Below are 13202 nucleotides of genomic sequence, written 5' to 3'. Positions count from 1 at the left end.
TAGTTTGTGGTTTGGCTTCGTGCCCTAGAATTCTTGTTAAGCAACCAAGCTCTGGTAGCAAGTTCAGTCCACTGGCTGGCTGAGGAAATGGATTCACAGACACTCACAAATTTGCCTCAGTCATTTCAGATACTAAGTAATGGGACAAAATGCTACTTCCTTCTACACCCTGCTAGTACCTACAGGGAGGCCACTGTCTCTCATGAAGTCATCTTTTTGTTTACTTAGGTTTTTCTTTCCAAGTTAAATATGAGAACTGTGATACTGATTTGGTGGTGGTGGTGGTGGTGATAATCAATGGGGCTTGAATTCAGGGCCTGAAGCATTGTCCCTGAGCTTTTTCACTCAAGGCTAGTACTTTAAGACATAGTGCCACTTCTGGTTTTCTGGTGGTTAATTGGAGATAAGAGTCTCACAACTTTCTTGCCCTGGCTGGCTTTGAACCATGATCTTCAGATCTCAGCCTGAATAGCTAGGATTCAGAGTTGTGAGCCACCAGTGCCTAGCTGCTATTTTTTTTGTATTTTTTTTTAAAGTTGTTTTCTTGAATTACCAGAGCTGGGAATTCCTGCTCTATAATAACTTAGTATGATAATTTTATGTATCAACATGACATTAGGGGTCTAGACACTTATTTGCACATTATTTGGAATATACCTATGGATATTTCTGAATGAGAAAACATTTGGGAAACTGAGTAAAGTACTGTCCTCCTTGATATGGACAGGCAAGCAGTTGAAAGTCTGCTTAGGACAAATGTTTAATTCCTAACTAAGATTTAATGCTTCATTGCTTTTGAAATACAACATCAATTTTGTCCTTTATTTGAACATGGAGTTGAACCATTGGTTCTTTCAGGACCTAGTTCTTAGTCATTCATAAGACACTAGAACTACAGAATAGGTTCACCTAGGTCTCCAGTGGCTCTTGAAATTTAGCTGAATAAACAAATTCCTTACCATAAAACCTTGCCTATATGCCTTTGCTACTGATTATCTGATGAACCCTGAATAATATCACTCAACACTTAAAAAAATGAACTTAAAAGAATCCCTTTTAGTTGACAATGGCTATATGTAATCTTTGGGATTCAATGATTAAATCTTTAATTAAGACATGATTCTAAGAACTACACTGAGACTGCAAAAATTCCCTAGTAAAGTTGTGCCTCTTCAGTGAAAAAAAATATTGAGCCCTGGATATCTATGAAGAAATCAATGGCATCTGTGGTTCAGAGATCAGTTCTTTACCTTTAGTCGAGTTTGCAATATGATTCTGGGAGAATCCCCAAAGGTATTTACCAACTGGGTTAAATTCATGCTTCTGACTTTCTCCAAAGAACTGACAATTTGCCAGAATGCATAGTGAATTCAAATTTAAATAATAGCAGTAAAAATTTTAAAAATAAGCTATCAACCTGTTCTTCCCCCAAGTGGCTTATATAACAACAAAATAAATCTGTTTTAATTTTAATTAATTAGTATGAATTATAATTTCAATATTTCTCTTCTATTCTACTTTCATAAAATGCAAACATTTCTTGATATCAAAAGATATTTAAATAAGGGCCTGGCTTACTTCACTTAATATAACTTTTATCAAGTCTTTCCATTTCCTAACAAATGGGGCAATGTCATTCTTTCTGATGGACGCATAGAATTCCATTGTGTATATATATACCACATTTTCTAAGTTGATATTAGGTGAAATGAACCCCAAGATAAGGATTCAAATGTTTTTTCTTTCTTGCAAGTGTTTCTAACATATATATATAAAATATATATATATGATGATTTCTTTGTTGATTTATATGTCCCTCCCCCACTGTATAACCCGATTTCGCTGTATTTGATGTTGGTATAATTTGTGGAGGGGAAGGGACAAAACAAATCATTTAAATAGGGATACAGGTGGACCCATTGCAACAATGAGATGTACAAGTCATTATGTCGAAAATGAACTTTACAACTTTGGCTGGGGCAGGGGAGGCGGTGGAGGGTGGAGGGGGGAGATGGGAAGGGATGGGAAGGGGAAACAAAGGAAGAGGCAACAATGTTTGATAAGAAATGTACTCATTACCTTGCCCATGTAATTGTAATCCCTTTGTACAGTATTTTCACAATTAAAAAACATATTTAAAGGGCTCATTGAATCAATTGATATTGACAAACTTCCAAACAGTTATAAATGTTACCATTATGCCATTAAATATAATGATAGGGGCAATTTTTTCTCTGTTATATTTTTAGTTTCATAGCTTGCATATGTCTGCATTACCACTGAGGTCTTAACTACACATAGAATCTGCACTTGAATGAACAAATGAGAAATGGTAGCATCCAGATCATGTCTTTAACTCACACCAGACATTCAGAGTTGAAGTTCATTTTTATTCATGCAGAAGGTAATGCCTGGGCCATAGGAGAAACTACTATCTCTTTCAGTCTGTGTGGTGACTGTTGGAAAAAAATGAAGAAAAAGGAAAGGAGATAAATGAAAGCTCATCCCATGTAATACATTCAAGTGTTAGGAAGACTTCTCATCTGTATACAGAAGAGAATTCATTTCCTCACATGGTAAGCAGCTGTACTTCCAGTCATTGTGAGCTAACTTCTTTTTTTTTTTAATTTTATTTTATTTTATTTGAGAACAAACTGTACAGAGGGGTTACAATTACATGGGCAGGATAATGCATACATTTCTTACCAAGCATTGCAGCCTCCTCCTTTGTTTACCCTTCACCTCCCTTCCCAGCCTTCCCCCTCCCCCATGAGCTAACTTCTTGAACTATGAGTTGTTCTCTTCTCTTTCCCATCAAAATAATTGCTAATTTTTTTCCAACAAAAATAAGGTCCACTATTACATTTCAAGGTACACTAAAACTCAGTTTTAACTGTTTTCAGTTCGAAATTTGATATGCATGAGAGATAAACAAGAGAGAGTGGGAAATGGAAAAATAAACCAGAAGTACCTTTAAACTAGTCTGAAAATCAAGATGACTTCTGAGATGCTACAAGTTTTCTCAGTCAACTTAAGTGTTGGAATGAATCATTTTAAAGAAGTAATGAAAAAAAAGTACTGAGGTTTTATTCATAGACAGAATCTAAATTATCTTGCTTAAGCATATTATAATTTTAATTCTAAAATTATTGCTTCTCTTTCCTTTCAGAATTTTTAAGGTGGATGAATTTGTAGCCTAATCATGCAATCTGAGAGTTTCCTTAAAAGGTAGAGTATGCCTTTGAAATAGTTTCACAACCACTTCCCTCCCCCTTTGTTATTTGTTTGTTTGTTTGTTTTAATTAGTTTTGATGGTTGAATACCTAACAAGAATATCTTGGGGAGTTTGAATCAAACTGAAATCCAGTAGTAGGATATGGGAATAAAATGTGACAATAAAGTAAAATAAACCCGCAAAGCTAAAAGAAAAACTTCAAGACTGTGACCAACAGTGGTCTGTACACAGTATTCAGGCTTTACAAATACAGCAGCAATAAAAAGCTACAAATAATACTTTCTTTAGAAAGGAGTCAGAAACTGAAACTTGCACGGTAATAGGTGGGCACACTAACACTGACCTTTGCTAGCTAGAGATGGAAGAGTTTCTTTTCTTTAGTAAAGGACGGTCTTGTTCTAAGAGTTACCCCTGATCTCTGTTCTCTGCTAGTTGGCTAATGATTTCACATGTTTTTAATATTACAGACAAACCAATTTTCTAACATGAAAATTAAAGTTGTAAGAGCCCAAGTGAAATAAATCACATCTGAGAACTCTGTGTAGTAAAAACCAAGGGACGATAAGATATGTGTTTTTTTTTCTTCCAAAGGCCAGAAATGCTGAGCATTATGCATAATTCTGACTCTTTCCATCCCAAATAGCATAGTCTGAGAACAAACAAATCTTTTATGTCTAGGGGCTCAAAATCAAATACTTGCAGTTAAAAATAAAATCACTGAAGTGTGTCTTTCCTTACTACACTTAGATATTACCTAAATTCACAGTGTATATTCTTTCATTATGCTAGCTAACTATTGATCTTTCCTTTATTCATTTTCCTTTCTTTTAATTTTTATTGCTGGTATCAGAATTTGAATGCTACTCGGTAGCTACGATTATCAGTGGGAGCCCAAAAGTTTTTTCTCTGGAAAAAAAAATAAAAACTATGAAATTAACATCTTGACATTTTTATTATGTTAAGTACCAGGATAAATGCATGTAGAGAATTTGTAAAGAAGCAGGTCATGTATTTATTTGACTAAGTGTTAATATTAGTAAATTAAAACTCATCCTAGCCTTGTTCTAGAAAGATAAAAATGTCAAGTCAGTTACTTGGTATAGACAATCAAAATAATTTCTTAGCATATACAGGATGTATACCAGAAGTAAAGTGACAGACTGGTGGATTATATGCAATGAATGACTTTTTCAGCCTCCAGAATGCTTCCAAAGTGGGATCGAAGATTGAAATTTGGAGAATTTTCACTTAAAGGAAAAAAATCTAAAATTCTGTTCCTTCTTAAATAATGGGAAGGCTATGTAATATCTTGTAAACTTGGCTCCCATGCCTGAGTCCTTACAGTCAGAGGGAAACACTCTCAAAGACCCACTGAAAACAACCAAAATACCTACAAACATATTTGCAGTTTGATCATTTTTAATGCTAAGAACAGTATAGGCTATTTTAATAAACGCCACTGAGAACAAAACTATTCAAACATACAACATGTTCTTTCTTGATTTTGCTACCTGACCTGACAACACTAAAGTAAACAAATATAGCATGACAGTGATTCCCCGGAATTAGTAAACTACAGTTCAGGCATGCAGTTTTAATCAAACATGGTAAATAAATATATGAACCAATACATTAAAAAAGTAATTTCTAAAATAACAAAAAATAAGTTTCCACATATGTATTATACAGATTAGTTGATAGGAGAAGCTCTAAATCTGTTCCACATTACCTTCAAGGTATTCAAATCATTGTGTGATCTGCTGAGTGTCTGTCCTACCTTTAAGTTTGTGAAAAATTGTCTCCTCAAAAGCAAATAATACCTCAAAGTAATGTAAAAGTTAGCATGCTTAAGTGATAAAGTGAAATTTTTGTGTTTGTTTTTAAAGCAGCATATATATATATATATATGTATATATGTATGTATGTTTTTACACACACACACACACACACACACACACACACACACACACACACACACACACACGGATACCAAGGATCTAATGTGCTTATTTTGGCATATAAATAATATAATACGAAGGACGTGGATCCATAATCCCCCCCAAAAAAATACAGAGGAAAGATAATGTGTTTGATCTGTGGTTTGCATATAAGGAACTTCCCTGTAATGCTCAATGTATAATTTATCTTAAACAGAGTGAAAGACTGATCTGCTCCAGATCAGGAGGTAAGAGGCAGAACTGTCATCTGCACAGGACATGACAGCACTTACCTTAGCTATCTGGACACACCAATTCAGCAGCAGCTGTGAGCCAATGTTATCCTTGTGCTCATGGACATAATCCAGCAGGCAGCCATGGGGCATGAGCTGGGTAACCAGCTGGATGGTTGGGCTCAGACACACACCCAATAAGCGGACTAGGTGTGGATGGTCCATACTTGCCATGATCAGAGCTTCCTGTAAGAAAATGAAAATATGATAGTATTAGTTAAATTTAAGAGTTCCTCACAATTCCAGTTAGTTGCAATGTTCTAAAGCTGTTGATAATGATTTTTAAAATGTACTCAATGGAACCAATCAAACATGAAATGACATTATTGCAACTATTTGATCTCTGAAGTGATTTTATTAAATGAAATTAAATAAGAAACAAAGTACCACATAAAATGGAAGGGATTATAAAATACTTGCATATGAAATTAATACCAGCCTTTTCTCTTTTGTATTAAGAATAATATGACAGCCAGGTGCCAGTAGCTCATGCTTATAATCCTAGCTACCCAGGAGGCTGAGATCTAAGGATCACAGTTCAAAGCCAGCCCAGGCAGGAAAGTCTGTGTGACTCTTATCTCCAATAAACCACCAGAAAACAGAAGTGACACTGTGGCTCAAATGGAAGAGCACTTGTCTTGAGCTGAAGAACTGAGGGACAGTGTCAAAGCCCACAGTTCAAGCCCCACAACTGACAAAACAAAAAAGAATAATATGGCATTTTATTTGCTGCCAATCATGTTGAAATGAATCCCAAAATATGTCATGGACTTTTAACATTTGAACTCAGTTCCAGAATTCAGTAACTATAAAAATAAAGCTATTTGCAAGTAAAATAAGTTGACTTTGACTTTTATATTCTATTATTAGTGTAGAGTTGAGCAGCATATAAAGGTGAAATGCGTAAGTTGTAAAAATGTAAACAAAGACAATTATAACCAACATTCTATTTTCAATTTACACAGAAGAATAAACAGCTTAAGAAGACACTGTTACACAACTTCATTCTTACCAACATATATTTCTTTTTTAAACTGTAAGAGATTTCTTATTAATAGGTTTGTAAAATTTGAAGAACTGATGAGACTATAAAGTTTTTTCTAGTCCATTTTCCACATATCTTGACATGGATGCATTGGGTCACAATTTGACCATAATCATAAAGGCACCTTTGGTTAATGAAGATAAAAAGTAGAGGTGCCTTTATGATTATGGTCAAATTGTGACCCAATGCATCCATGTCAAGATATGTGGAAAATAGACTAGAAAAAACTTATGTTTATTGCAGTCTTATTTACCATAGCTAAGATATGGAACCAACCATATCTTATAATCCTAGCTACCCAGGAGGCTGAGATCTAAGGATCACAGTTCAAAGCCAGCCCAGGCAGGAAAGTCTGTGTGACTCTTATCTCCAATAAACCACCAGAAAACAGAAGTGACACTGTGGCTCAAATGGAAGAGCACTTGTCTTGAGCTGAAGAACTGAGGGACAGTGTCAAAGCCCACAGTTCAAGCCCCACAACTGACAAAACAAAAAAGAATAATATGGCATTTTATTTGCTGCCAATCATGTTGAAATGAATCCCAAAATATGTCATGGACTTTTAACAGATGCCCCTCAGTAGATGAATGGATCAAGAAAATGTGGTATATATACACAATGGGATTCTATGCCTCCATCATAAAGAATGACATTGCCCCATTTGTTAGGAAATGGAAAGACTTGGAAAAATTATATTAAGTGAAGTAAGCCAGGCCCAAAGAAACATAGGTCCCATGGTTTCCCTTCTTTGCAATAGCTAGTATATGTCTGAGTCAAGCAGAAAAGGTCACATAAGTTGATGTTAGGGAAATGAGCCCTAAGATATGTATTCAAATGTTTTTTTCTTTCATGTGATAGTTTCTAACACATTTATAAGATTATTTCTTTGTTGCTTTGTATGTCCTTCCCCCACAGTATAACCCCTGCTTTCACTGTGTTTGAAGTTGTTATAATTTGTGGAGGGGAAGGGAAAAAACAAATTGTTTAAATAGGGATACAGGTGGACCTATTGCAACAATGAGAAGTGCAAGTCTTATTTTGAAAATGAACTTTACAACTTTGGTGGGGGAGGAGGAAGATTGGGTGGGGGGAGGGCGATGGGGGGGAGGATGGAATAGGATGGGAAGGGGAAACAAAGGAGGAGGCTACAATGCTTGATAAGAAATGTACTCATTATCTTGCCCATGTAATTGTAACCCCTCTGTACAGTATTTTCACAATAAAATAATAATAATAACTTTTAAAAAATAAATAAAAGTAGACACATGATAAGCTATTGTATTTTAAAGTTAGCCTTCCATCAAAAAAGTTGTTGTAGTATCTGCAATTTGAAACACAAATTGCACAAAGGATATGGTTTTGTAATTTGTTATGCTTTGATATTATGCCTCTATATTACAAAATCAAGTACAATAATACTTGTCTCCTGTAAAAACAGTAGTAAAATTTGCTTTTATAAAGCCACCAAAGATCGCCCACATAATAATATTGCCAATAATATTTAACTTGAAGTAATCATAAGGAGTTAATCAATTCTGTATTTTAAGACATTATGGAAGAAAACTGGTGGAAGTTAATTAAAAATGTCAATATTATGTGAGGGATTAAAAAGATGAGCTATTCAGCAACAAAGATAGGTCTTTGATTGGCTCATGAGTTGGATAGAAAAAACACACTATAAAGATATTTATTGGGATAATCAAGGATATAAAAATAGGAAATATTACAGTGCAATACTGTATCAATAGTAACGATTTCAAAATGGCAACAGTATTACTTAGAAGTATATTCCTGATCTTAGGCGGTCTGAAATGTGTGAGATATTTATCTCTGCAATTTTTTAAGTGATTTGACAGAGAAAGGGGGTGGGGAAGGAAAGACAAGAGAGAGAAAGAGGGAACAAGGTAGAGGTATCAATGTGTTTGCATTTACAGTTACAAATTACCTATTATGTAAGCTAGTATGAACTACTTGTTTTCACAATGTAAACTAGAGCCTCTCTTCATTGAATTATTACATATGCCTACAAACAAAACACACGCAGGTACTCAATAGGAAATGAAACTTAACGAGTCTGTACCTATAGTAAGCTTTGTAGGTAGAGCTATTTGTAAGTATGGAATTTTGACAGCTGGCATCTTTTGATCAAATGTTTGTCTCTATAATCTGTTGAGAAAGCAACAAGGGGCAAAGGTTGCTTGATCTTCATACCCTGGTGAACAGCTGAAAGAGATGACATTCTCAGCTAAACAGTGAGGAAACTGAGGCTCAGTGAGGGTGCTTTTTCAGGTCATAAAATTAGAAGTAGGACTAGTTTTAATCCCTAGAATTTCTGCCTCTTAGGGAAACATTGCTTCTTATGATAGTAAAAAAAAATGGTAATTTTTAGTTCAATTTCATCAGCACTTCACATTGTGCGCATTAATCCTGTTAACAAGACAGCCTCAAACACCTCCCATTAGCCATACTTCAGTGAATTGGGTCAAATTATACTTCAGTTCCTGAGAAGCAAATAAAAGCAAATAAGTAAACTGTGCTTACAGGTAGATTGTCATCACTTTCTAGATATTTTCAGGAGGATAAAACTAAAAACAAAAACAAAGAAACAATCGTTCTCTCATTTACTGAAAGTAGTATTTTGAACAGATCATTTCTTAAGGTAAAGAGAATGATGATATTCAAAGCAAAAGAAAGATTTTTAGATCATTTTAACTCTTATTTTATCATGAAATGTAGAAAACAATTGTTTTGTCCTTACTCTAATTCTAAAAGTAATGATAATGTTACTCCCAATATGCATTTGAGAAAATTTACATTAGTGGAATTTTCATGTGGAAAAGTAAAAGTCTTCTTTTAAAAAAAAAGTCTATTAGCATGTCCTGGCAAAAGAGTTGGGTTTATATTAAAGAAAATTGCTCATCACACAATAAAGAGTATTGGAAACAAAATTGCAGAGTATTTGCATAATAGTTCTCTATTTTTTTAGAAAGAAAAGATGAACAAGACACTAATTGTGGGTTTTATTTTTTCATAAAGGGAATAGCAGATGGCTTTTGGAGGATAGAGGAACAGATAAAGAAAAGGGAATGTGGATGCATTTGGAGTGATGAGAGGGATGGAAAGGGAAAAAAATCCCAAAAAATTTAATCATGGAGTGTTAGGTTTCAATAAATTACTCCGTGTTAAAATTAATGATGCCCTCTGTTACTTCTCTCCACGTGGGGTCTACAGAAGCAATTTTAGATCTTTGCTGTTGTCCATAGAAAATGTCACCAAAGGCCAATGGGAAAAATACAACCCAACAAGTACATTATCTATTTTTCCAGAAATAAAATTACTTTCTACCTTTATTACTGTTTTTTTTTCCCGTTAGCTTTATGTTTTTCTTGTAGGTAAATTAAAGACTTCTCACTGGGCAGAGGGGGAAATATAACAGGTATAAGACTAAAAATTCTAAGGCAAGAACATTTTTCTTTATAATGAGGTCTGGTTTGAATAGGGACATTTTTTAAAACTACCCATGGACTCCCAGGGTATACACAGCAAGCTCCGAAGCATGTGTCCCATTCATTAGGTTCTAGTCATATGCTATTTGTATCTCTATTTTCAGCTGAAGACAGTTTCTACTACAAGGAAAGTGAGCAATGACATATTTCACAGTAAGGTACCATTTTCCTCATGCCATCTTGACACTGACATAGATTTCTTCACTCCTGTTGGTTACTGATTTTACAAAAAAGAAAAGGAGAAAAAATTATGTCCATTGAAACTTATGGACTATTTTATTTTGAGGAAAAAAATGTTAACTTCAGCCAGACTTTCGGTGTTTCATTATGTCTATGGACCATTAACTCAACACCCTTTGGCTGAAAAACAGAGAAAAATCTCATTACATCAGGGATAAAGAAGATCAAAAGGGGGAAAGACAAAAAGAAAAGAAAGACAATGTGGACAGCTATGCTGTGCGTAATGCTAGTCAGCATGTTTGCAAATGCTTGGAACAAATATATCCCTGAGTGACTGTGAAGGCACTGGTGAAGAAAACTACTGTGGAAATAATGATAAGCACAATGATGAAAGAATACATAAGATTATGAGTCCATAATAACCTCTTTCAAACTAATGTCACCATTGATGGCTCCCATATATATGGAATTAATGAAATCGGCATTTATTTGTTCATGTCGTGAATAGTCATTTACTTATAGGTGGGCAGCTATGGGATGGGTGGAATTAATGCCATCAGTTTAAGTGGTCTACATTGCTCAAATTAGCACTGCCTTCTAGTTCCCATTATAATTGTGTGTATGACAACAATGAAGAGTTAGTGCAATCATCATGGGGCCCTGAGCTCAAATCACAGTAACTGCCAAAATTAAAAATAAAGACTAGGGCTCATTATGTCTTTGGTGTCAATCATCATTTTTCCATCTTTATCCTAGGTCATTTACTCATTGTGTGGTCATGTGTCAGATTTACTTATATTGTATTTTGTTTTGTTTAGCTTTTTTTTTGAAGTACTGAGATAGAAACTCGGCACTTCATACATAGATATAAGATACTTATTCCTTGACCAATTACGTCAGCCCTTTTTGATTTGTTGTTTCTGAGATAGGGTCTTGCATTTTTTTTTTCATGGCTGGATTAGGCTATGATTCACCCATGTATGGTTCTTGTCATGGTTGGGATCACAGGGACATTCCCACATGCAATTGCTTTTTCTGTTGCGATGGAATCTCGTGAACTTTACTGCCTATGCTGACCTAGAACCAGGATTATCTTTTTTTTTTTTAATTTTATTTTGTTTTGTGAACATACTGTACAGAGGGTTTACAATTACATGGGCAGGATAATGCTTACATTTCTTATCAAGCATTGCAGCCTCCTCCTTTGTTTACCCTTTACATCCCTTCCCTACCTCCCCCCTCCCCCTCCACTCAGTCCTCCCCCCTCCCCCCACCCCTCACACCAACATTGTAAAGCTCGTTTTTGACATGACCTTGTACTTCTCATTGTTGCAGATTATCTTATCTCAGCTTTTAACATACTTGAAATGACAGGTATGTACCACTATGCCCAGCTATTGCTTGCTATAGGTTCTCCTAACCTATTCCCCTGGGTAGATATTAAACCATGATCCTTCCAATTTCTGCCTTCAGAGTAACTAGGTGGGAGCCACCCGCACCAGGTCAGATGCAGTCATTTTTCACTACTATTACACAATTCAAATCTTAGTGAAGAATTCTAAACAATGCAGAATTCTATTTTCTTCCGTGTCTTTTGTTTTTCCTTGTTAGTGTTAATGAGAACTCAAGGATTTGTATTTTTTAGCCAACTGCAAATAGCTTCTGAGCTATGCCTCAAATTCTTTTTGCTATGGTTGTTTGTGAGCTAGAGTGCCATATATTTTTTTTCTGGCTTGTTTCAATCATGAAATTCCTACATATACATCTTTCAACAGCTAGGATAAGATGTACATACCACCACTGCCAGCTTTTTTTTGTTGTGTTGAGACTGAAAATGTTGTGAATGGTCATATCATACAGGGTCTTAGAGTGATGGAAAAAATATTGGATTTATTTGTAAATATATTTCATATTTTAAGACTTATTGTTCTCTAAGTTTTTACCCTTATTTCTATCCTGGGAATACTTGTTATTCCCACTTTGACTGTTTCTTTGTACTCTTTGTTCCTTAGGGGTCTGTCTTATCTGGTATTTTCTTACATTCTTACAATTAAAATTATTCTTGAAAAGGTCAGAGACTATGTCTCTACTTAAGTCAACACATTTTTTATTCTGTAAATAATAAATAATATATAATAATAAATAATAAATTTTCATCTGTAAATTCCTGACTTGTTTTATTTCACCTTGTTTGTCAAGATCCCTCTTCCGTCAATGTTAGTGATTTTTTTTTACCCTTGTCCCTAAATCTTTCCTCTCTCTTTCATACCTTAAACATTGAAATGGTTCCATGGTTTGCTCTCAGATAGTCTGTGAGTTATTCCTGCAATCTCCTCCATTTATAGTGGTTTTACTCAACCTCCCAGAGTTCAAAAAGGACTTTTGAATTTTAAGAAACATAATAGAGTTGTCAAAACAAGTAGAACCAATATGTCATGATTTAATTAATTAAAGTAATATAACTACCACAATATTTTTCGCTGAAATAAATGAAATCCATTATCATCACATTCTAAATATTTGTGCCTTTCCAAATATGAGAATTATGTTGTGCCAATATTCTGAGTCTCTCTTGTAAGTTCCATGTCCATCTCTAGGCTGGGATCAACTGGCTTTTAAAAATATACATTAAATATCTACAACTCTAATGAGTCTCTAAAAGCAGTCATATTATCCAATAAAAGTCATTGGTTTCCTATTAAATTCTTGTATAATGTATGGCATATAGAAAGATATGAGAATTTTATAAATGAACAGAGTTTCATTATATTCCTGCTTTCCACCCCCCCCCCCCACATCCCATAATTACTCCATTCCAAGAGTCAACCTATATTTCAAATGTCTTTTGGTCATCTCAACATAGATGCTACTAGATGCCAAGCTGAAGGCACAAAGAAAATAATATCCCCAAATACACTTGTGTGATATACTTTACTGAATTTGTAAACGCCCAGCACATTTTAAAATTCTGTTTTAAAATCTTGGATTTAAATTTGAGGTTCACAT

General features: G+C 34.7%; 1 protein-coding gene across 1 annotated transcript in view; it reads right to left on the bottom strand.

Moving 5' to 3' along the window:
• Erbb4 (erb-b2 receptor tyrosine kinase 4) overlaps positions 1 to 13202 on the bottom strand; it is a 1009337-nt gene that overhangs the window by 146042 nt on the left and 850093 nt on the right. The window contains exon 20 of the mRNA XM_042679248.1: positions 5466 to 5651. Within this exon, the coding sequence (XP_042535182.1) occupies positions 5466 to 5651 (186 nt within the window). The remainder of the gene's footprint in view (positions 1 to 5465; positions 5652 to 13202) is intronic.

This window comes from Dipodomys spectabilis, unplaced genomic scaffold (assembly GCF_019054845.1).
Source record: "Dipodomys spectabilis isolate Male_0828 unplaced genomic scaffold, ASM1905484v1 ptg000051l, whole genome shotgun sequence".
Classification (NCBI taxonomy): Eukaryota; Metazoa; Chordata; class Mammalia; order Rodentia; family Heteromyidae; genus Dipodomys; species Dipodomys spectabilis.
This window is presented reverse-complemented; position numbering and strand designations above follow the sequence as displayed.